Source organism: Cyprinodon tularosa, unplaced genomic scaffold (genome assembly GCF_016077235.1).
Source record: "Cyprinodon tularosa strain WSP-4 unplaced genomic scaffold, ASM1607723v1 ctg1025, whole genome shotgun sequence".
In the NCBI taxonomy this organism is placed as follows: Eukaryota; Metazoa; Chordata; class Actinopteri; order Cyprinodontiformes; family Cyprinodontidae; genus Cyprinodon; species Cyprinodon tularosa.
Genome location: NW_024037811.1, coordinates 41961 through 68313, shown reverse-complemented (window position 1 = coordinate 68313; position 26353 = coordinate 41961). Strand labels below are relative to the sequence as shown.

Genomic DNA, 26353 nt, shown 5'->3' with positions numbered 1-26353 from the left:
AGGAACAATGAGCAACAGCTGATGGTGGATCTCAGGGCAGAAGAAGCCGTGCTTTACTGGGGAAGTAAGGTACAAATGTAAGAGGGCAGTAATCCAAGAAGGGCCTTGTAAATAAACGTGTAGCAATGACACTGCCTTCTGGTAGAGAGGGAAGGTCGTCCTACCCGAGAGGACAGGTCACAGTGATGTGTCATGGCTCTACAGTTTGTGATGAACCTTAATGAAGCATGGTAAGTCCAACATTTGAAGACATGACGAAGTAGCATTGACCCGACACATCTATTCACCCCATACAGTCAGTAAGCAACTGCTAACATGGCCAAGACCAAAGAGCTGTCTAAATACACTAGAGACTAAACTGTCCACCTCCGCAAGGCTGGAAAGGGCTACGGGGAAAATGCCAAGCAGCCTGGTAGAAAAAGGTCCACTGTTGGAGCAATCTTTAGAAAATGGAAGAAGCTAAACATGACTGTCAATCTCGCTCAGACTGGGGCTCCATGCAAAGATCTCACCTCATGGGGGCTTTGTGTTGCTCAGACAATTTGTTTTTTTCCTTCAAAACCAAAACGAAATAAGGAAATCACTGCGGTTTTCCCTTTTTTTCATTTCCAGATTAAGACCAAATAAAAACAGAGCTGATTTTCCTTTTCTCTCCACAGCGTTAATAAACAAAAAAAGGAATACTTAATGAAAAAACGGACAACTGTTTTTTTAAATTTGCCTATTTCCTGTTGTTCTTTGGAGTTTACAGGCAAATGCTGAGTATAAATTAAGCGGCTAAGTCCTCCAAAGGCAAGATTTGGTCATTGGATTTTCGTTTCAGAAATGGGAACAAAAATATATAGCCATTTGATTTTTGTTTTTCTCTTTTTCATTGTCAAAAAGGAAAAAAATTGAGTTTGAAAAATTATTTGAATTTCGGGAAACAAAGAACAAAAATGCTTTTGAACAGAAACAATAAAAATATTTGTTTGTTGTCATTTATTCATTTTCCAAGACTGGATGTGGGTATTTAATTGTAGCAAAAGATTCAGAAGGTGCTTTTGACACAATTAAGACCTGTCCGGGGGGGAATACTTGCTGCTATGACACTGCACTTGGCTTCCGATTCAGGAAACCACTTAGTTTTTCCTTACATTAAGCATATTTAATCTACTCTAATTAAAAAAGTACAATACCTAGACACATCAAACCTGGAGAAGTTTATTTTGAAGTTTCACAAATCCCAGACCTGGTTTTAGTTTTTCCACCAAAACACTGCAGTAATACACACTAGAAGTAGCCTGGCTCTAAATCTACAACACCTAGACACATAAAGCCTGCACTAGATTATTCCGAACTATTGGTAGAATAATTAAAACCAGGTCTAGGATTTGTGCCACCTTTCTCTGATTTGTGAAACCTAAATAATAACAGATTTCAGCTATTTCTTAGTATCTAGACCACATATATAATGAACCCATCCTCCTCTGATAATATTTTTTTTTTGTTTTGCTTTGAATTCCACTTTAACTGTCATTTTCCTCTATTTTTTATATTTAGTGTGTCAACATTTGGTCTTGCAAATGTTTAATGTCCGATGCCTTCTTAACACTCCCAGAAGACTCCCAGAATTCTGATCTCACTATTATTTGACTGTTTCACTTCACAGGTTCAAAGTTTGAAATTACAATTTTATTTACATAAACAACGGAAGAGTCCATTAAATTCTGTTGTCAACCGATGAGTGCTGATAGAGAGAGAGAATTCTTGTTAGCTTTGATAGAAGCAGGCAAAAGCAGACGAGGAGAGGTGTGAGTGATTTTCTGGTCCGCCAGTAACCTCGTCTTTACTGGGGGACCTTGGCTTTTAGCAGAAGGGGACAAACTGAAATAAAATGCCCATCCTCACCACAATACAAACAGAGCTTGGCTCGCATACGCTGCTGCTCCTGCTCAGGACTTAGTCTCATGCTGCCAATCTGCATGGGGTCAGGGGAAGGAGTAGTAGTAGAGGGCTCAGTAAAAGATGGGTGATTACCAGCCGAGTGTGGGGTGGAAGGAGTAACTCTGTTACCTCCTTCCTTGGCTCGGGTTCGAATCCGGTTGTCCAAGCTGATTGATAGTTTGATAATTTCCTTTAGAGTTTCAGAGTGTGGCTAATTCATCCTTTATGGAGTCATTGAGAGCGTTAGTATAGACACACTTGAGGGCTGTGCTGTTCCAGCCAGAGGCTGCAGCTAGGATGTGGAAATCAATAGCAACACCTGAGACAGTCCCTGTTTTAGTTTCAGTAGATCACGTGAGCTCAGCGTCTTATCCTGATCCCTGTTAAATGTTTGTTTAAACTCTAGAAAAAACTCCTCAAAGGTACATTTATAGTTGGGGGGAAGAAAAAAATGTCACCTCTGCCCAGTCCAGAGCTCAGTCTGTAAGATCAGAAATTATGAAAGAGATCCTTGTAGAATCCGTAGGACACTTACTAGGTGCATGGTTGAACTGGATAATACACTCACCGGCCACTTTATTAGGTACCCCATGCTAGTAACGGGTTGGACCCCCTTTTGCCTTCAGAACTGCCTCAATTCTTGGTGGCATAGATTCAACAAGGTGCTGGAAGCATTCCTCAGGGAGTTTGGTCCATATTGACATGATGGCATCACACAGTTGCCGCAGATTTGTCGGCTGCACATCCATGATGCGAATCTCCCGTTCCACCACATCCCAAAGATGCTCTATTGGATTGAGATCTGGTGACTGTGGAGGCCATTTGAGTACAGTGAACTCATTGTCATGTTCAAGAAACCAGGCTAAGATGATTCCAGCTTTATGACATGGCGCATTATCCTGCTGAAAGTAGCCATCAGAAGTTGGGTACATTGTGGTCATAAAGGGATGGACATGGTCAGCAACAATACTGTGGCGTTGCAACGATGCTCAATTGGTACCAAGGGGCCCAAAGAGTGCCAAGAAAATATTCCCCACACCATGACACCACCACCACCAGCCTGAACCGTTGATACAAGGCAGGATGGATCCATGCTTTCATGTTGTAGACGCCAAATTCTGACCCTACCATCCGAATGTCGCAGCAGAAATCGAGACTCATCAGACCAGGCAATGTTTTTCCAATCTTCTATTGTCCAATTTCGATGAGCTTGTGCAAATTATAGCCTCAGTTTCCTGTTCTTAGCTGAAAGGAGTGGCACCTGGTGTGGTCTTCTGCTGCTGTAGCCCATCTGCCTCAAAGTTCCACGTACTGTGCGTTCAGAGATGCTCTTCTGCCCACCTTGGTTGTAACGGGTGGTTATTTGAGTCACTGTTGCCCTTCTATCAGCTCCAACCAGTCTGGCCATTCTCCTCTGACCTCTGGCATCAACAAGACATTTCCGCCCACAGAACTGCCGCTCACTGGATGTTTTTTCTTTTTCGGACCATTCTCTGTAAACCCTAGAGATGGTTGTGCGTGAAAATCCCAGTAGATCAGCAGTTTCTGAAATACTCAGACCAGCCCTTCTGGCACCAACAATCATGCCACGTTCAAAGTCACTCAAATCACCTTTCTTCCCCATACTGATGCTCGGTTTGAACTGCAGGAGATTGTCTTGATCATGTCTACATGCCTAAATGCACTGAGTTGCCGCCATGTGACTGGCTGCTTAGAAATTAAGTGTTAACGAGCAGTCGGACAGGTGTACCTAATAAAGTGGCCGGTGAGTGTACATTGCATGAACCTCGGCACTTCTTGGGCTTGCTGTCGAACCTGGGCGGAATCGGCAGCTGACACTCAGAGAAAGGGGGAGAGAGGCCTGTTTGGTTAGCTCAGGATGGGGCTAGCTGGAGAGAGAAGCAGACAGCCTCGTTAAATCAGTCACTTGACGTTCTAACTCAGATTGCTGGTTGACTAATTCAACCAGAGTGTTGTTATGTCTCGTAAGAGCTGTTTGTTGCTGGTTTATGGCTTTCTGAATGGCCTCTGCTGAGTCTACGGTTTGGCCAGAGTGTTCCGTCATAATTGATTTAACAAATCTGACCTACATTCAGAGAAACCACTCAGAGAGAGGCCTTATTAGGTCTTGAATCCAGTCTGTGTGAAAAATCCAGAGAATAGTGAACAAGTTGGAGGGCGGACAGGTAGGCAAGCGTTGGAGGAGTAATGGAGCGGATTATCACTCGGATTTCCGATGGGTATTTGCACGGAATATGTGGAGGTTTTCCCCTGCTCAGTGTAACTTGGTTCTATCCTTCCAGGGGGGAGAAGGTCCAGGTATTCAGTAACACAGGAAAGCTTCCTGCCGGGGAGTAAAGACAAAAAAACTCATAAGACTCAGAGAAACAAAGCTAGGTTGGACTCAGCTAAACTGAACTTGGCTAGAGTACCCAAAACTGGCAAACACTCTGGTGTCGAGGTAGTGACAGCCCACTGCTCAAATACTCCTCCAGATAATGATCCAATGAGCCGCAGCTGTGCAGGGAGGGACAGCGAAGACAGGGCACCTCCTGGTTGTGGAAAAAGGAAACGCACAAAAAGGCAACAGAAACTGTATTCCTAACAATATCATGTTTCCAACAACTTATTGTTCTCTTTCTTCTGATATTAACTTTTGCTCTTCTTTGACACAGAAACTACTCCTACATAAGTGCTTCCTTTTAGTGTTGCATATTTTCTTAAACCCCCAGTTGGTGATGATAGATGGCTGCTCGCTCTGAGGTGTTTACACAAGTGTAAAACAAAAAGAAATCTCGTTGGGCAGGTGGGCTCTCCTCATCCTCCGCAAGAGGTACAAGCGTTTTTGTGCCCTTTTGATCAGTGAGGTGGTGTTTACATTCCAGGTGAGGGTGTCTGTGATGTGCACCCCAAGGAATGACCAGTGGAGCCTGGTTAGGCCAGTTTTTCCTGAAGTCCACCATGATCTCCTTGGTCTTCTCCTGTTTCAGGATCCCAAAGATGCTCTATTGGATTGAGATCTGGTGACTGTGGAGGCCATTTGAGTACAGTGAACTCATTGTCATGTTCAAGAAACCAGTCTGAGATGATTCCAGCTTTATGACATGCCGCATTATCCTGCTGAAAGTAGCCATCAGAAGTTGGGTACATTGTGGTCATAAAGGGATGGACATGGTCAGCAACAATACTCAGGTAGGCTGTGGCGTTGCAACGATGCTCAATTGGTACCAAGGGGCCCAAAGAGTGCCAAGAAAATATTCCCCACACCAGGACACCACCACCACCAGCCTGAACCGTTGATACAAGGCAGGATGGATCCATGCTTTCATGTTGTAGACGCCAAATTCTGACCCTACCATCCGAATGTCGCAGCAGAAATCGAGACTCATCAGACCAGGCAACGTTTTTCCAATCTTCTATTGTCCAATTTCCATGAGCTTGTGCAAATTGTAGCCTCAGTTTCCTGTTCTTAGCTGAAAGGAGTGGCACCCGGTGTGGTCTTCTGCTGCTGTAGCCCATCTGCCTCAAAGTTCCACGTACTGTGCGTTCAGAGATGCTCTTCTGCCCACCTTGGTTGTAACGGGTGGTTATTTGAGTCACTGTTGCCCTTCTATCAGCTCCAACCAGTCTGGCCATTCTCCTCTGACCTCTGGCATCAACAAGGCATTTCCGCCCACAGAACTGCCGCTCACTGGATGTTTTTTCTTTTTCGGACCATTCTCTGTAAACCCTAGAGATGGTTGTGCGTGAAAATCCCAGTAGATCAGCAGTTTCTGAAATACTCAGACCAGCCCTTCTGGCACCAACAATCATGCCACGTTCAAAGTCACTCAAATCACCTTTCTTCCCCATACTGATGCTCGCTTTGAACTGCAGGAGATTGTCTTGACCATGTCTACATGCCTAAATGCACTGAGTTGCCGCCATGTGATTGGCTGCTTAGGAATTAAGTGTTAACGAGCAGTTGGACAGGTGTACCTAATAAAGTGGCCGGTGAGTGTATGTTGCTGCAGCCTTGAAGATGTTCCAGTCAGAGCATTCAAAACAGTCTTGGGGTGTTTCCATGGCGCTCTCTGGCCAGACTCTGAGCTGGGGCTTATATGCAGGGATAAGCATGACAGATAGGTGATGTTGAAAAACACCTTCATGGTTTTTCCCCCGGGTCCGTTAATTCGAGTGCAGGTAACTTAACTGAGATGGAGTGTTATAAAAAAATTCTGGACAACAAAGCTTCGATTCGCCTTTGCAAAGGGAGAGGAGCATCAGCAGCATGCATCTGTGAACAGCAACTCTGACCCCGCCCCTGCAACACCGGCTCTTTTTATTATCTTCATAGGGGAACATCTTACAGTTTCACACAGAAAGTCCCACAGAATGATCGTATGTCCCTACTTCCTATCTCCAAATATGGAGTTGCTTCCTGCCTTTCTGATCCACTATTAATCAGCTTCTTCTCTGTTTGTCGGAGCAAGGTCCTTCTCAGCCTTCACATCTGCACCTGTTGTTTTCTATACTCTGTTCTTTAAATCTGCCCTGATACATACAGTGGGGAGAACAAGTATTTGATACACTGTTGATTTTTCAGGTTTTCCCACTTGCAAAGCTTTTAGAAGACTGTAATTTTTATCATAGGTACTCTTCAACTGTGAGTGATGGAATCTAAAACAAAAATCCAGAAAAATACAATGTATGATTTTTAAATAATTTATTTCCATTTTATTGTGTGAAATAGGTATTTGATACACCAGAACAATGAAACTTAATATTTGGTACAGAAACCTTTGTTTGCAATTACAGACATCAGATGTTTCCTGTAGTTCTTGACCAGGTTTGCACACACTGCAGCAGGGATTTTGGCCCACTCCTCCATACAGATCTCCTCCAGAGCCTTCAGGTTTCGGGGCTGTCGCTGGGCCACACAAACTTTAAGCTCCCTCCAAAGATTTTCTATTTGATTCAGGTCTGGAGACTGGCTAGGCCACTCCAGGACCTTAAGATGTTTCCTACAGAGCCACTCTTTAGTTGCCCTGATGTGTGTTTTGGGTGGTTATCATGCTGGAAGACCCAGCCACGACCCATCTTAAGTGCTCTTACTGAGGGAAGGAGGTTGTTGGCCAAAATCTCACGATACATGGCCTCATCCTTCCCACAATATGGTGCAGTCGTCCTGTCCCCTTTGCAGAAAAGCATCCCAAAAGAATGATGTTTCCACCGCCATGCTTCACGGTTGGGATGGGGTTCTTGTTCTTGGGGTTGTACTCATCATTCTTATTCCTCCAAACATGACGAGTGGAGTTTAAACCAAAAAATTCTATTTTTGTCTCATCAGACCACATGACCTTCTCTCATTCCTCCTCTGGATCATTCAGATGGTCATTTGCAAACATCAGACAGACTTTGACATGCGTTGGCTTGAGGAAGGGCACCTTGCGCACACTGCAGGATTTTAATCCTTGACGCCGTAGAGTGTTACTGATTGTTTTCTTTGAGACTGTGGTCCCAGCTCTATTCAGGTCATTGACCAGGTCCTGCCGTGTAGTTCTAGGTTCATTCCTCACCTTCCTCAAGATCAAGAGATGCTCCAAGAGGTGAGATCTTGCACGGCGCCCCAGACCGAGGGAGATTTTCCATTATTTTGTATTTCTTCCATTTTCTAATAATTGCACCAACTGTTGTTGCCTTCTCACCAAGCTGCTTGCCTATTGTCCTGTAGCCCATCCCAGCCTTCTGCAGGTCCCTGATGTCCTTACACAGCTCTCTGGTCTTGGGCATTGTGGAGATGCTGGGGTGTGATTGATTGAGTGTGTGGGCAGGTGTCTTTTATACAGGTAACCAGTTCAAACAGGTGCAGTTAATACAGGTAATGAGTGGAGAACAGGAGGGCTTCTTAAAGAAGAACTAACATGTCTGTGAGAGCCAAAATTCTTACTGGTTGATAGATGATCAAATACTTATTTCACACAATGAAGTGGAAATTAATTATTTAAAAATCATACATTGTATTTTTCTGGATTTTTGTTTTAGATTCCATCACTCACAGTTGAAGAGTACCTATGATAAAAATTACAGTCTTCTACAAGCTTTGCAAGAAAACCTGAAAAATCAACAGTGTATCAAATATGTGTTCTCCTCACTGTATGAACAATAAGTTTTGCTGCAGCTAACTTAGCTCTTTACTTCTTTTAGCTTAAAACATGTATATATGGTTTCAGTGATCTGATGAACCGAGGTGGCTGCATTGTAGCGGTGCCATGGCAATGGTTTTCAAAGTGTTCCTTTAATTTTTTGAGCAGTGTAAATATATATACACTGTGTGTTCCTAGTGTCATATGGTCATGTTAACCATGAAAGGTACCCAGTTATTTACAATGAATTCTGTGCTTTTAACACTTTTAATCAGTTCTTTTTTTTTATAACAGTCGGACTGAAACCCCGGATGAAGCCCATCAGAAGAGGTCAGTGTTTTATCTTATCAGTATCTTTATGTGTCAACCTTATTTTTTGTTAATAATAAATAAGCTTATCTTGACAAATTTTAAACCCAAAAGGTTACATTAAAATTAGTACAACCTTCTTTTTAAACTTAAAAAAAACCTTTTTCTTTAACAAAAATGTATTTTATAATTTGCATGTTATATTCCATTCCCAATCCTAACTCAATATTTAGCACATTAGATCCAAAATATTGTTTTCCAGAAGAGCAATGCATATTACTGAATAAGAACCTATAGGCATCTCAGTAGATGCTAGTGCCATAAAATAATCCCCTAGAGTATTCTATTAGCCTGACGTAGTCCTACTCAATTCTAGTCAGAATGAGTCTGATGCTGCTCCATAGAGCTGTGATTATGGGGCGTGTTTCCAACGAACCAGGAAAAAAATGCCTCTGCACTCAATTGGATAGACCTACAACCAATAAGAGCAACGGAGTGCGTGACGTATGTTAAGCCACGCATAGTTGTTGTCAACAAAAATCAAAGCGTGCAGTTGCACGCCTAGAATAAGAAGATGAGCCTTGATCGCGTTTCTCTGTTCCTCTTTTAAAATTTGCTGTCGATATCTTCTAGAACAGACCTAATAGCAGAATCTACTCACCCAAACTCTCCAGCGGCAGCCATTGTTGTTGTCACCCAAGCGCGCTTTGGTGACGTGGTTGATTACGTTACTGTTGATCATCTGTCCATCATCGTATAAAGCCCGCCCTGACAATTTGATTGGATCGCCAGAGAGTGGGCGATAATACTCACGCTACTATGGAGCAGAGCCAGACCGAACTTCCCCGAACTCAAACCTTGTGGGCGGGACTAAGTTCAGAATGGCACCCAGGCTAGGGAATTAGGAACCCCATTAACAAATTATAAAGTTGTTAAGGGAAATAAATGCAATGGCTGCCCTCTATAGTATTGTTCAGTGATACAGAACTTCTTTGTATGCAGACTGGAGCTCAGAGGTATAGAGCCTTTATGGCCTCTTTATTGGTAGCACTGGGGGGCACGAATGTAGCAGTAATGCTGACACAGTGAAATCTTTGGGCAGATAGAACAGCCTGAAGTTAACAGTCAGAAACTCAATGTATGGAGAGCAGAAGCTGGTGACCGATCTAGCGTTCTTGCACCAGCTGTTGTTGATGTAAACATATAGCCCACCACCCTGAGTCTTACCGCTTAGTTCTTTGTTCCTATCGGTGCAGTATAGCGTTTTTTCTTTCTTTTTTTTATTTATTTATTTGAATTAGGACAATGCACATTCATCAACATGTCAGCATAAAGCATCAATGTACAGCTACACAGCTAACAGCTAATTTGCATCCGCTGTCCTAAGGCAGGTAAAAACAGTTAGCATTAAACAAGATGCTACAGGAGAAAACAGAGTGGACACAAACAGATAAGATGCCAATAACATAAAATCACAACAAAATGAGGTTAACAATAAAATGAGGTTAACAGGCCCATGGAAACAGATCAATTTACCTGTGAACACATGTCTGGTTAGTTTTCAACCAATGTTTCAAGGAGAATTTAAAACGTATGTAGGTTCCACAGCCCCTAACATGAGCTGGCAGTATGTTCCATAACTGTGCTCCTCTGATGGATGCAACCATTTGGCCGAATTTGGTCCCATGCCGCTGAACATTACAGTCTCCTCTGGTTAAAGCTCTAGTGTTTATTCTAGTAATGTTTTTTTGCTTATAAAATCTGTTAGAGGAGGAGGAGCAAGTCCATTTAAAACTTTAAAAACCAGGCATGCATCCAGAAACATCTGATGACGTTCAAAGTCTAAAATGTTCTACTTACCGTATTTTCACGACTATAAGGCGCATATAAACGTCTTTTTTTCCCCTCAAAATGTGCGGTGCGCCCTATGGTGCGGTGCGCCCTATGTGTGTTGTTACTGCAGACTTTTGAGACCGCCTCATTGAGGAGATGATGAAAGAGTGGCTGAATGTAAGGAGACCAGGTGTTTTTTTTCCACTCATCACCATCGCTGTTAATATGTGACTCCATGCGTGCCCATCTCACAGCTGATGTGAAAAACATGGTGAAACAAATTAACGCTGTCCTCGCTGTTCAACCGCTCGACATCGGTGTGAACCGGACCCAGCAGGTGCAGCAGAAGCAGCGAGTTTACATGCAAAGTCAATGGTTGACGCGCGTATAGGCGCAGCAAAAGGTCCCGCAGCGCGTTTTGAGCAGCAGGCGCAGCGCATCGGGAGCGTTCTGACGCGCCGCCAACCCGCTGCTGCTGCTTGAGATGGAAAAATTGAAGTTTTGCTGCTGGAAGCGCCGCATCAACCAATCAGAGAAGCTGATCTGGGAGCTGACAGCGAGACAGACAGCGCTCTGATGACATATGATATTGAGGAAAATGAAAAAGGCTGGATGGATGAGGAGATTATGAAAGCGTGGCTGAGGCAGGTGTATGTGAGGAGACCAGGTGGTTTTTTCCATGCATCACCATCGCTTTTAATATGTGACTCCATGCGTGCCCATCTTACAGCCGATGTGAAAAACATGGTGAAAAAATAAACGCTGTGCTCGCCGTTATCCCGGGAGGTCTGACAAAGGAACTTCAACCGCTCGACATCGGTGTGAAGCGGCCGTTCAAAGTAAGGCTGCGAGCGGCGTGGGAGCGATGGATGACAGACGGAGACCACAGTTTCAGGATAAGTGGAAGGCAGCGCCGGGCAAGTTACGCCACCGTTAGTGGATGGATTGTAGATGCTTGGACTAACGTGTCTGCTGGCTCTGTTGTTCAAGCTTTCGCAAAAGCCGGCATTATTTCTGAGGAGCCGCGCTGCACGGAAAGTGACTCTGACAGCGAAGAAGGGGAAACTGGCATGTCTGATTTAGCGCAGCTGTTTTATTCAGAGGAATGCTGAGGATAACAGAGGATGATGACTTTGATGGGTTTGATTAATACTTTGTAATAAATACATGAATAAAGCACAATCATACTCAGGTTTGCTCCCGCTGTATTTTTCTACCTGAAAACTTAATTCAACAGCAGCCTCTGGGCGCGTCTCCTCCTCTTCAGCGCGGTGGCTGGCAGGTGTTTTTTCATCTAAATAATCTAAATCTTGCAGCTATATTTGCTGTGATCAGTGGGAATAAAGTAGTTTTAATATGTTTTTAAGTGAGAAAGTCCACCTGAAAACTTAATAATTGCAGTCAGTTCATCCAGATTATCTACTTCTGTCTGAGGCGCTTAGACCTCCACATACCAGCGGTGCACCGACAGCAGAAATCCCTTCATCAGCAGCCTCTAGGCTGGGCAGCCTCCAGCCTCACCGCGGCTGCTGGCAGGTGTTTTTCATCTAAATAATTTAAACTGCAGGCACCAGGATACCAGCAATAAAAGCAAACATATTCCGTCGGCAGGTTTCAGGATTTTAAGTTAATTTAGGAGTGACCACAGCGCTGTGTCATCTGCGATGTGTCTGTCTCACGGCCAGCAGCCAGGTTTGATTAATACTTTGTAATAAATACATGAATAAAGCACAGTCATACTCAGTTTTGCTCCCGCTGTATTTTTAAATACGCAGTAGAGGTATTTAAAGGTAGTAGAGGACATGTACCTGTATATAAAAAACGCGCCCTATAGTCCGGTGCGCCTTATGTGTGTGTTAAATACAGAAATGGGACACATAACTGAGAGTGCGCCTTTTAGTACGGTGCGCCTTATGGTCGTGAAAATACGGTACCCACATCCAACTACACAATATAATAAAGATAAAAAATAAGAATATGGGGAGCTACTGTTTCCACGGGTCCCCTTTAACCCTTAAGAGTAGGACACTACAGGTTTGAGCCTATCACCATGAGACTGTAACAACACAGATCATATAACTTGCTTTACTGTTAACTGTTTGGATGAACGGTTTTTGATAATTTGGTAGAGCTAACGCAGCGAGTTTACATGCAAAGTCAATGGTTGACGCGCGTATAGGCGCAGCAAAAGGTCCCGCAGCGCGTTTTGAGCAGCAGGCGCAGCACGTCGGGAGCGTTTAAGCATCTGACGTGCTCGACGTGCCGCCCCGCGCTGCTGCTGCTCGAGATGTAAAAATTGAAGTTTTGCTGCTGGACTTGCCGCAATAACCAATCAGAGAAGCTGATCTGGGAGCTGAGAGCGAGACAGATACATCGCTGATGATACAGAGCGCTATGATCGCTCCACTGAAACAGTTTATTGACGCCTAAATTAACTTAACCTGCCGACAGAATATGTTCGCCTTTATTATGCAGTTTTCAGGTGGATTTTCCCACTTAAAAACATATTAAAACTACTTTATTCCCACTGATCACAGCAAATATAGCTGCAAGACAAAGAAAGGAACGCCACCGTTTGCGGATGGATTGTAGATGGACTAACGTGTCTGCTGGCTCTGTTGTTCAAGCTTTTGCAAAAGCCGGCATCATTTCAGATGAGCCGCCCGGCACGGAAAGTGACTCTGACAGCGCAGAAGGGGAAATTGGCATGTCTGAATTAGCACAGCTGTTTAATTCAGAAACAGAGGATGATGACTTTGATGGGTTTGATTAATAGCCTACTTTGTATGAATAAAGCACAAACATACTCAGTTTTGCTCCCGCTCTAGTTTTCTACCTGAAAACTTAATTCAACAGCAGCCTCTGGGTAATCTAAACTGCAGGCAGCAGGATAATAAAAGCGAACATATTCTGTCGGCAGGTTTCAGGGTTTTATGTTAATTTATGCGTCAATAAACTATTTCAGAGGAGTGATCACAGCCCTGTGTCATCAGCGATGTGTCTCTCACGGCCGGCTCCCAGGTTTGATTAATACTTTGTAATAAATACACCTTGCAGCTATATTTGCTGTGATCAGTGGGAATAAAGTAGTTTTAATATGTTTTTAAGTGAGAAAATCCACCTGAAAACTTAATCACTGCAGTCAGTTCATCCAGATTGTCATCCTGTGCTCAGATCCCCACATACCAGCGGTGCGCTGACAGTAGGAATCCCTTCAACAGCAGCCTCTGGCCGGCCGCGAGGAGGCAGGCACCAGGATAATAAAAGGGAACATATTCTGCCGGCAGATTACTGCATTTTAAGTGAATTTATGCGTCAATAAACTGTTTCACAGGAGTGATCACAGCGCTGTGTCATCTGCGATGTGTCTGTCTCACGGCCAGCTCCCAGGTTTGATTAATACTTTGTAATAAATACATGAATAAAGCACAGTCATACTCAGTTTTGCCTCCGCTGTATTTTTTAATACGCAGTAGAGGTATTTAAAGGTAGTAGAGGACATGTACCTGTATATAAAAAACGCGCCCTATAGGCCGGTGTGCCTTATGTGTGTGTTAAATACAGAAATGGCACACATAACTGAGAGTGCGCCTTTTAGTACGGTGCGCCTTATGGTCGTGAAAATACGGTACTTAAAATGTTGCAATAATGATAATGTACAGGTTTTTTATCAAGAACTTTCAGAGTTGTCTTGAAGAGAGACTGTAGGGTGTTAGCCCCTCCATGCTAATAATTGCAGCCAAGACTCCATCAGAATGATTGCGCAGCAGTTACTAATCTCCTTCCTTGAAGACAGTTTCAGTCACAGATTATCCATTTTGTTTCCAAAGAGCGGACGTTGGAGAGCAGGAATGATGGAAGCAGAGATCTGTGGGGATTTCTCTTTAGCTTTGCGGTTTGCTCCCCTCTGCAGCCTCTCCGTCTCGCATATCTCTTATTCCTACTGTTATGTTCCGCTGTTGTTTTGTTTACATTCGTCCGTAGCACTCTGCTGCTTTTTAAACGGTCAAAAATGTCAGGCGTTGGCGATCATAGATGCGGGTTTGAGTTTGATGTCTAGTATGTATTGTATTAAGCGGCATATTTTGAGAAATTATTGAAATTCACAAGAGGAGCCGTTCTGGGCTGCTGCTTTGGAGCGCCGCCATAGTTGAACTCATCAGTCCTTCCTCTTTCTGGAAGGATCTTAAAAATAAATGGTCCTCCTAATTGTCAATCATTGCGAATCTACTTTTGTAAAGTAAGCTTGTATGAGCGATGCAAGCAGCAACTAACTGAAATTGACTCATGCATGCTCTTGCATGCATTTAATAGGCATTCCCTCTCGTGAGCAGGTGCGGGGTTGTGCATGTTAATTTTTCTCTTTACAGTGGAGAGGGCAGGTCTTTTCAACAAACCTCCACTGTCCACAATATATCTGGCAATTGTGTTACCTTAGAGAGGCACTTAAGCTATTTCTTTTGCTGTGACAGGACCAAGCATTTAATTTACAATTGGTTTACAAGCTGGTAGTATAAATGTTTCTGCTGCAGTTTGGGACTTTTTTGACTTAGCTCAGCAACAAGGTAGCCAGCTTTGAGGGCTCACTCTTTTACCTTTGTGTTTTTTCTATGAAATGTTCTCATCTCTTTGCTTTGAATGGAACGGTGTCTCATTTGGAGTTGCCATTTTAGCTTGCTTGATTCACCACACACCCAGCATAGTGGAGTCGGTACTGTCACATCCCCAGTGAAAGTAAACACAAATAAAAGATAAAGATTTTTTCTTACCATTAGTTTCCCACAGTCAAATATATTCATGATTGTCCAGAAGTGGAACAAACAATAACTGAAATAAAGACTATTTTACTTAATCTTTTCTATTGAGCATTTAATTTTTATAATTTTATGTTTTTCATCTCAGATAAAACTAAAAAAAAACATCAGTATGTTGCCTAGAAGTTAGTAAGGAATCAAAATAAATACAAAATAAAATCAGAATATAAACCTGTATATATAAAACTGGAGCTCATCTGAGTAACTCCATTATAATCACATTTAACACTATAAGTCCCAGAGAATTTCAGTTTTCGTGCAAGCCCCCTCCCCTCTTCAAGTTTGTGTATTCACTCTACTTTGCTAACTGTTCCTATTGTAATGCAAATAACCTGTGATATGACTAGCTCTTGTACATGAGACAGGATAAAGGCAGAAACAAACTGGCATCAGAAGAGCATGTTCCAAGGACTTTTCATTACCTGCCCCTGCAACATCAGACCTTTTTGCAGGAATATATTGAAAAGTCATATCTAAATCTTTTATTAAGGCAAACCTATTGACAAACCAGATATCATACGGGTCCTAGTTCCTGAGCTGAGAACAGGTCATAACCATGCTTTTCCAACAAGGCAAGGCAGAGCCTATTTATATGGTCCATTCACCAACAGACTCATTTATATTGAAAATTCACTATGTGAAAGAAAGAACAACATAGAGAATTAAAACCGCGAGCGGTATTGACGGCCCTCGCAGCTTAGCGCCGCTCGGCCTATTGCAACCATGGGAGCCAAGCTATCGCCGCCCCCTTGTACCTTCCCAGCCAGCGGAACAAGTTCCACGCTTCATGTCTTGACCAGTTGGAGACAACCACAGCTTTGGTCAGGAATGGTTAAACTAGAGGTAAAAGATAATATCTGGGATGAATCTCATTAGCCAGGAAAACGCTGCGGCCATCTCAGTTCGTAGGTCTAAAGTATATTTTCGAAAGAGGGAGAAACAGCATCTTCAAACTCCATGGTTAGCGGTATTACACCCTACTCAAAACAAAAATAAATATCATTTAAAATCCATAGTTTGCAGTAAAATCCTAAAACAATCACAAATGTCAAGGAATACATCTTGCATATCCTAGAATTTTTTGAGATGATTTACTAATTAATTAAAAGAAAGAAGAATCTTTAAACTTGAATGCCATATACTGAGGCAGTTGAATACTCTATAAGATGCTCAAACTTGGCAGACTTTACTATAATTAAAAGATAAATAACTGTTCTAAATTTGGCTAGGATTGCTATAAAACTTTTTGAAAAACAACAATTTACTGTTAACACAAACTTTTGAAAAATCAGAGTGACGGACTTTTAAGAAGAGCTATGCTGTGTTTACCATCAAACAAGTAGCGATTAGAGGAATATATTCCAAAAGGCCTAGCTCTTTTGGGAAAACGACTGATTTATTAGAAATATTTTAACATAGTGATTCTATTTTACTCAGGTTGCTGTTTGATTCAAAATGGCTGACTTCATGAGAGGTTTAGACCATGGCTCCAATGAACCTTTTTGTAGGTGGAGAGCTCATACAGATGTGTGCCAAATTTCATTATCCTAGGAACGAGCATGGCTAGGGGCTGAATTATTTCCTGGCATTATCTGCCCACTTGACCAACTATTAGGCGAGAACGCAAACTTTTGAAAAATCAGAGTGACAGACTGTAAAGAAGCGCTTTGCTATTGTAACCAGCTTACAGCAGGCTTTGTAAAGAACATATTTTGAAAGTTTTAGCTCATTTGGATAAAAGGCTGATTTTATACAATTTTTTTAAAAGAGGTCCGTGATTTCACAACAGGGTAAAATGCAGAGATGGCAAAAGTACTCACTTTCCGTACTTGAGTAAAAGTACAGATACTTGTGTTAAAAAATACTCTGGTAAAAGTGGAAGTACTGATTAAACTTCTTTACTCAAGTAAAAGTAACAAAGTACAGGCTTGTAAATTTACTTAAAGTATAAAAGTAAAAGTAGAAACCACTTTTTTCATGCCGTTGCCTACATTTTAAATGGATGTCTGCCAATAGGACTAGATCTCCGTTGTGTTCATTTTCATTCATCTCGTTGTCCATGCTACTATGCTAACGCCACCGCCACCAAGCTGCAATGATTTGCCGCGAATGAATACCGCCGAATCTGTCGATTCATCTTGTAGTGGTGCGTCAAATGCAACGTAGATTCCCATCCAATTAGATTGAATTTGGTATTTGTGAGAAAACGGCTCACCAGCTCCCGTCTCACGTCAGAGGAGGTGTAAGCAGATGACTTGCAAAAAGGTGGTAAGAACCAGCGGACAACAAAATTCCAGTTCAAAAGCGTGTAGCGGTTTATTTACTGGTGCAACGGTGAAGACAAAAAAAAAAAAAAAACAAACAAAATACTTTCAAATAAAGAAAACAAAACCGGCCATTGCAGGCCATACAAAACACTGACAGCCTCACAGCAAGCTGACTTTTAATATAGTCTCTCTAAGCAGACCTTCAAAAGCAGTTTCTCCAACCAGTCTCTCCAAGCAGCCCCCTAAGCCATTGGGAGTGTGCCCCTTAAATAGACCCACCAATAATCAGCCAATTGGGACAGCCCAACTAAACAGGAAGGCAAATCCCCAATAAAGCACAGTTAACATTGTAGAAAAATAAATACAGACAATAGCATCATTCATACAAAAACATACATATTTATGAAATAATTTAACCATACTAACATTACCATTTCACCTACTTATTACCATGCAAACAATTATTACATACATTGAAATCCCACTTAACACCCCTGCCCCCTAATAGTCTTTTTCAATGCCCTGGGACAATGGATAAGAGACTGGCTCCGATGCGGTACGTGTTTCCACACGGACCAGTATGCTGACGGACTAAGGGAAGAGAATGTGTAATTTCACTGGGAAGTTTTATTGCCGACTACGGAATGTATATTAAAGCTGTCGCAGTGGGTACCTTCGGAGTTTGCTACGCTGGTGAGTAAGTAAAGTGTTGAATGAAAGGTGACGTTGTAATTTCGGAACTAGTGTAAATTACCGGGTGAATTGTTTGGAACTGCCGCCGCCATGACCGCCGGTCTGTGGTGCATGCTGGGAAATGTAGTGAAGGATGTGACGCTGTGCGTGATAGACGGCGGCTACACTTTGGGAACAGAGGGGGGAAAACGGCTCCGTTTTCACAGTGACGTGAAAAATAATAACGGTAACTCCATTGAAATGATTCAAAACTAAAGTAACGAGCCAATTTTTTAAAATGTAAGGAGTAGAAAGTACAGATATTTGTCTAAAAATGTAAGGAGTAGAAGTAAAAAGTCGCCATAAAAATAAGTAGTAAAGTAAAGTAAAAATATCAGAAAAATCTACTTGAGTACAGTAACGAAGTATTTGTACTTCGTTACTTCCCATCTCGGGTAAAATGTAATTCAAAATGGCCGACTTCCGGTGGGGTTTAGACCATGGCTCCAAGAGGCTTTTAGTTAGGGCCTGATGAGATGCAAATGTGTTCAAAGTTTCAATATTCTTGGACTTAAAACGGCTTGGGGCTGATGGTTTGAAATTTGCTATTTCTAGAATGGAACAACAACAAGAAGATTATTCAAATTTAAAGACTCATTTTTATTGTGGTTTGACTGCTGTATTTTTTTAACTCTACTTAACACAAAATTTATTTAATTCAGCTGTGAGGATGAAGAGAAGGAAGAGAAGATGACAGAGGAAGAATCAGGACAGACAGGGGAAAGCAACAGGTTGGTCTAATATTTGGTGGAAGTGAGGGAACAGCTACTTAATCCCAATCAATAATGTTTAAACATTATTTTTAAAAACTGTATTAAGATCTGTAATTTTTACAGCTAATATATAATGCTTTTTGACCATATGACTTAGTGGAGAATGCCACAGACGAGGGGTGAAGGAGACAGACATGAGGTCGGTGATAGAAGAGACAAGTGAGGACATCAGGTAGGAATGAATACATTAGGGAGGAAGCAAAAACCTATATACCATAATGGTTTCAATTTCTGATGACCATCTCTCATTGTGTTCTTTTTTGGGAAAATTAGTGCAGGCAAACATGGTGAGTGAATCATCACAAAGGAGAATGTGGAACAGAAAGGTGCAGATGAGGGAGAGGAGCAGAGAGGACCAGATGATGAAGAAGAGGGAGAGGATAATAGAGGTTCAGATGATGAAGAGGGAGAGGATCAGAGAGCTGCAGAGGAGCGTGCTGAGACAAGGCTTTATTCAGAAGATCCATCTGATTGGCCTTTACCACACAAAGTGGGGGACATATTTAGGCAGTACATGGTTGAAAATGACCCACCGAATGTTTCTGATGGCCCATATCCAAGAGCAGAGTAAGAGGTGTTTTTCCAACCAAAACCCTTCGAATCCCCAGTGGCTCTGTGGAAGCAGAACTCCAGCCTCAACCTGGCTTTGATGTTACACTTCCACAGAGCCACCACATCGAGCTGAGGTCCTTCCTGCAGTTTGTCTCTTCGTGTTAAGTAAATAGCCATTTTGGCTTCAGAGATTAAATAATTAAAAATTCTGGATTTGAAAGCAGTGGCTCGGTTGTAATGTACACCATTAATAAAAACAGAATGGGTAAAAACCACACTAAAAAGGCTAAAAACGTTCATTAAAAAATTTAAAAAACCAGTCAGTCGTACACAATCCAGAAAAACGTGTAACACACTCTCAGGCAAATTGCAAAAAGGACATTTGTTTAAAACCTCAGGACTGATGACAAATAAAAATGAGTTTGAAGCAATGGCGCCGTGAAGTATCCTCCATTGAAGGTCACTAGTCCGTTTTTTGATGGGAGGCTTGTACAGAGTCCTCCACTGAGGTTTTTGTCCTCTGAACTTGTCCGCCCAGACGCTTGTTGCCCTGTTGTGGAGAGTTCTCTTGTTTAGAACTTTTGTGCAAGTTTTATATAATGTTTTTGGGTCCGTCTTGCACAGATCCATTCTTTGATTTGTGTTTTGTAGTAGGGGGCCGCTATCCTCCTAAAGTCCGGATCCATATACACCTCCGGGAACGGGTCACTCGTGTCAGGCGGGCGCTTTCCGGTGACATGCAGCTGCAGGAGCCGTCTCTCCCCAGCAGTCATCCGCTCTTTCAGACGCTCCAGAAAGCGCCGCAACAATCTGGCGGACCGGACCCCCAGCAGCGAGCGGACGCCCGAGAAATCCGGCCCGGCGACCCGCACCAGATGCCTCAGGGTCACCGCTCCCGACCTGGACAGCATCTCGGGAAGGACCGGCACGGAGCTGTCGTGGACGTCCAGCCTCGCTCCACACACCAGCGGTTCTTCTAAAAGCCATTGCAGAGAGTTATGCATTTTGGACCTGTGCAAATTAAAAAAAGCACATAATTTAAAAACACTTTGATAAAATTGAGGCAACCCTCTTATCTTTAAGAGACTTAAGTCTGTTAAAAACAGAGCAGCATCCAGCCCCAGAGAGTTTACACGTCTGAGAATGCAGCTGGCCACGTATCTCAACACGGGGTCTTCTGTCAGGAACTTCTGAGGGAACTGTAAATGAAAAGTGGCTGTTCTAGCGGCCAGGTGGACAAGGCCCTGACCCCCCTCCTCTGTTGGTAAAAACAAGACAGACTGTGGCACCCAATGTCGACCGCTCCAGAAAAAATTTACCATCTCTGACTGTATTTTTACAAGTAGATCAGAGGGTGGGTCTAAAACAGAGAGTTTGTGCCACAGCTGTGGTGCCATAAGATTGTTTAAAACCAGCACTCTGCCCCATAAGACATCTGGGAGTGCAACCACTTCCATTTTGCCAACCTGTTTTTTATTTTTCCTTCCACTTCCTCCCAGTTCTTCTTCACGATTGCTTCACTGCCTAAAAACACACCGAGGTACTTAAAACCGTCTTTCTTCCACACCAGACCTTGAGGGAGAACTGGGAGCCTGACGGACCACTCTCCGACGGCCAGAGCTTCGCTCTTTGCCCAGTTCACAATCGCGGCGGACAAGACGGAAAACTTTTCAGTTACCTCGGTTAAAAGACTGATATCCCGTTGATCCTTAATAAAAACAACAACGTCGTCAGCGTAGGCAGATAAAACCATATTATTAGTAAAACCGGGTAAAACCAGAGCGTAAACACTCGAACGTATTTTCTGAAGGAGGGGTTCCAGGGAGAGCGCGTAGAGCATCCCCGAGAGCGCGCAGCCCTGTTGGACGCCTCTACACACCCTAAAAGGAGCACACAGGCTATTGTTGATCTTCAGCACACTCTCTATGCCACTGTACAGTACCTGGATCTTGGCGATGAGACCCCCGCTGAACCCAAACCCCCTCATGGTTTTCCAGAGGAAGCCGTGCACAACGCGGTCAAACGCCTTTTCTTGATCTAATGAAATCAAGCCGGCTTGTAAACCCAATGAACCGGAGACCTCCAAAACATCCCAAATCAGGTAGACGTTGTCTACCATGGACCTGCCGGGGACGCAGTAGGTCTAATCTCGGTGGATGACCTGCTCCATAGCTTTTCCCAGCCTCACCGCCAGAGCCTTGGAGAGGATCTTGTAATCGGTACAGAGGAGGGACACGGGGCGCCAGTTCTTGATGTCTTGCAGGTTACCCTTTTTGGGCAGCAGGGTGATGACCGCCCTGCGGCAAGACAAGGGGAGCGAACCGGCGACCAGACTAGCAGGTCTTTTCCAAGAAGGTCCCAATAGGCTTTGAAGAACTGCCGGGGACCTCGGGCCCCATGCTGAAGAGGGCTGTGTGGAGTTCCTGGAGCTCCAGAGGGCGCTCCAGCTCGGTGTTGGTCTCCTCAGAGACCTGGGGTAGTTCATTGCAGAACTCCCGGAACAGATCCTCGTTCTCTTTGTATTCGCTCCGGAACAGAGAACGGTAAAAACCCACAGCCCTCTCCCTGATCTGACCCGGTTCGCTCAGTTGTTGCCCCGTGTCCGACAGTAAAGAGTGGATCAGCTTCCTCTGACCGTGCTTCCTCCCCAGGCTGAAAAAAAGCTAGAGGGAGCATCCATCTCTGTGATGTTCTGGACCCGAGATCTGACCAATGCCCCTTATGACTTTTGACTCAGGTTGGCTAAAGCTAGCCATTTAGCTTTGAGAGCTTCAATGTGCTCTCAATTTCCTGTGGATCCGCTGGGTTGCTCTAAGTCCACGATGTTCATCTCCAGATCTCTGCTGCTGTCTGACTCCTCCTCCTTCTCTGCAGCCTGCTAGCTGGCCTGTTTGCTGGCTTGTGCGGCAGCCACCACAATCTTCCTTTTGCTTTTGCTTTTTTTGGTGCAGAAGCCTCCAGCTCCATCACCTCCTCTGCTTGACCCCTCTCTCCCTCCACATCACCTCCACAAAACAAATCTACACTGTTTTCAGTTGAACCTTCAACCAGTCCTCTAACCTCCACCTCACTTTTCTCTCCCTGATCTCCACATGCCAAATACCCCTTACCCCTCCTATTCTCCCTGCACACCGTCTCTCTCCACCTGCGCTCTCACCCTCACCACCATTCACCCCATCACCACTCAGCACCGTGCTCCCATCCTTCCTCACACACACAATCATCTTCAGGGTTTTCACTGTTTTAAGGACTGACGCCTCAACAATATCTGAAGCAGGCTCCTCCCCCATTGGCTCCTCCGCAGCCACCGCAGGTCCTTCCAACACTACCGCAGCATCCCCTTCCGCCACAGCAGCGGGCTCCTCCGCGGCAGCAGCAGCGGGCTTCCCCGTGGCAGGAGCAGTGTCCTCCGCCACAGCAGAAGCTGCGGCAGCGGCGGGCCCCTCCGCAGCAGAAGCTGCCTCACCTGCCCGGTCCCATCAGGGCACACTTTAATAACATGTCCCTCCTGTCCACAACCAAAGCATTTCATGTTAGAGGAGGTTGCAAAAAGCATATAGTCTAATCCATCCAGTCTAACATGAAAGCGCAGGTTGAGTTCTTCATCACGTTTGTTCAGTAGCATAAACAGTTGCCTCCTATGGGAGACAACATGTTTTAACAGGGGTGATTTACACCTTGACATCACCTTTTTAATGGGTGAAACCACCTTACCGTGTCTGGACAGTTCTTTAATAAGGAACTCGTCACTGATGAACGGAGGGACGTTGGACAGAGTGACTCTGGTTACAGGAAGTGTCAATGGGGAAACTTGCAGAAACAAACCATTGACAGAGATAACTGCTTCCACCAGCCGCTGAGCCTGCTCCGCAATCTCTCTCTCCACAAATAAGACGACAGCTCCACTCATGCGAACTGCCGACTTGATGGACCAATGACTTCCCCCACAGCCAAACAGACTTCCTCCATCCTGCACGGCGAACCGGCACCCACCTTGATGCCGTTCCTCCGTGTCAGCATGGCGAAACCTCCAGCACTCCCCACCACCACCATGGCGTGCAGACGCTAACCTGCCGCCTGGCGGAACCCAACGGCCCCGCAACCCACAAAAAACACCAAAAACTATAAAACAACCAAAAACACAATTATATACATGATATTTGCATACACCCATTTGGCATACATCCATTTGGCAGGTGGTTGTCTTCACAGACGTTGGGCTGCCTCACAGACCGCATTAACCTGTCTTTTTAGGTCCCCATCTCCCGGAGGCAAGATTACAGCAGGATTTCCTCCGCGCCCAGTATACTGTCCCCTCACTTGAGCCCAGTTATGGCCCAAACTACACTTCATAGCTTTTTCTATTTCTGCCCCATTTAATTTGTAAGAATAAATGAGGTTTTTAATGTCCTAGGACCATTTAACTGGGTTCTGTTTGGCTGGAGTTAAACCTTGACAGGCAGTCTGCATTTCTGCTGGGTCATTATCTTGGGGTCCCGTGCGTTGGCCATAATGAGGGTTGGCCACCTCTAACATTGGAAAAGCACATGCCCCCCCCTCAGGATCTTTGTCCTGTTCTTGGTTTTTTAATTCAGGCAAGCTTGGATAAATAGGGGCAGATGGGCCTTTTTTACAAGCCTCTATTTGATAATCATTATTGTAATACTTGGAATTAAGCTTCACATCCCTTTTTGATTTTCTTAATTCATGCTCATAAGGGTCAGGGGCACTGAGTTCCATACCATCCACAGAGGACGATATGGACAGGGGGCTTGCTCCTGCTCCTCCAATATCATTATACGATGGTGGGGCATGGCTGTGTTCATATTCACCGTGATGGGGTTTATGTCCACCTTCCTGCACAGCTGATGCCACCACTCAAACCGAAGGGTCAGGATATTGAGGGAACATACGAGATACAACAGTTTCTTCATCAGCTTTAACTTTTACAGCAGCAATTGTAGCTGTCTTTCTATCCTTCTTCTGTTGTATTTGGCTTTCCCTATTTTTAGCTTGCATAATCCACTTATTTAACTCTTCTAATTCTTTTCTGTATGTAGCTTGTTTTCTTTTTGTTTACACACCAACTTCATCTCCACCTTCTGCTGAATTTTCATCAGCGGCTCAACTCTCAACTTTCCATCCCAGTCCTCCTTCTCAATCCACTTCCTGGCAAACTCTGGGTCACCACCACAAAATGTCACCATCCATCTAACATCACCTGGCATTTCCTTCTTACTACTACCTTGTCCCATCCTTTCAACAATTGTTTTTAAGATGTAATTACTGCAGTTTTTTTTTTTACTTATTTTATGTGTACACTTCGGAAACTCAGACTCCGCATATGCAGCAATCCCAAAATTTCTGCTGCGGCAGCTGCAAACCTTACTATTTCAAGAACACAGAAGGTCCTAGACCCAAACACACAGAATACCGATCCCGGATCTATCACAACAAAACCCTGTTTGTCAAATATTCTTGCGACTACAACCAGTTATAGCTTTCACATGGTCCCAGACCAACTTTTCATCAAAAGCTTTAGGCCTACCCTTTGTCGTGTAGATCAGTCCTCAGCGAGAGTCGTCAACAGGATGCCCAGGGCAGGGCTGGACCAACCTATTGGCCCCGTCCGGCGAAGGGGGGACAGCTGTCGACAGTTTCTTGGACTTGATAACGCACGGTCCTGGACAATTGGATCTTGACTCCCGGGTTTCGGCACCAATAATGTTGGGTTCAAAGAAATGTGAGACAAGATTTGCAACAACAGCCTCTGCAGAAGGGATAAGAACTGCTAGCTCACAACCAGCACCTTTTTCTCACTGCTCCCTTCACAGTAGAGCCTTTTATTAACAGATTACATCATAATAGGGTGGGTCTTAAAACAGAAGACCCTGTAATGACCAATCAGCTGGAGGCAGGTCATAAGACAGAATGACCCTATAATGACCTTCACGCTCTTTAATGTTTCATATGTACACACATTAACTGTCTTCAATGTTTCATACGTACACACATCAACTGTCTTCAGTGTTTCATATGTGCACACCAATGTTTCATACAAACACACATTAACTGTCTTTAATGTTTCATATGTACACACACCAACTGTCTTCAATAAACCTAACACCAGCCAGCAGAAAAGCTCCACGCTTCACCTCTGGACCAGCCGGAGACAACCACAGCTTTGGTCAGGAAGGGTTAAACTAGGGATAAAAGATCTGTGATGAATCTCATCTGTCAGATAGACGCTGCAGCCATCTCAGTTGGTGGGTCAAAAGTATATATTCAAAAGAGGGAGAAACAGCACCCCCAAAATCCACTGTTAGCGGTATTACACCCTACTCAAAACTATAAAAAAATCATTAAAAATCCATAGTTTTCAGTAAAATCCCCCAAAAATCACACATGTCGAGGAATACATCCTGCATATTGTGGATTTTTGTTAGGTAATTTACTAAACAATTCAAAGAAAGAAAAATCTTCATACTTGAATGCCATATACTGTGGCAGTTGAAAACCCCATAAGATGCTCAAACATGCATAGATTCACGCCAAACTTGGCAATCTTTACTATAATCAAAGGATAAGTAACTGTTCCAAATTTGGCTATAAAAATTTTTGAAAAACAACAATTTCCTGTTAACACAAACTTTTGAAAATATCAGTGACAGACTTTTAAGAAGAGCTATGCTGTGTTTACCATCAAACAAGTATCAATTAAATATATTCCAAAGGTCTTAGCTCTTTTGGGAAAACGACAGATTTTTTAGAAATATTTTAACGTAGTGATTCTATTTTACTCAGGTTGCTGTTTGATTCAAAATGGCCGACTTCATGAGAGGTTTAGATCATAGCTCCAATGAAACTTTTTGTAGGCGGGGGGCTCATACAGATGTGTCCCAAATTTGGCAAAAGTTGCTCGGACCTAATAATAAACGATACAGAAACAATAGGCCTTCGCAGCACTGTCGCTGCTCGGGCCTAATAAATGATACAGGAACCATAGGCCTTTGCAGTGCAGT

At 43.6% G+C, this 26353-nt stretch overlaps 1 protein-coding gene across 1 annotated transcript in view; it reads left to right on the top strand.

Annotated features, from left to right (window-relative positions):
- The window catches only part of LOC119780260 (vicilin-like seed storage protein At2g18540), a 53762-nt gene that overhangs the window by 3091 nt on the left and 24318 nt on the right, over positions 1-26353 (top strand). Inside the window, exon 3 of the mRNA XM_038280235.1 lies at positions 8346-8381. Coding sequence (XP_038136163.1) covers positions 8346-8381 — 36 coding nt within the window. The remainder of the gene's footprint in view (positions 1-8345; positions 8382-26353) is intronic.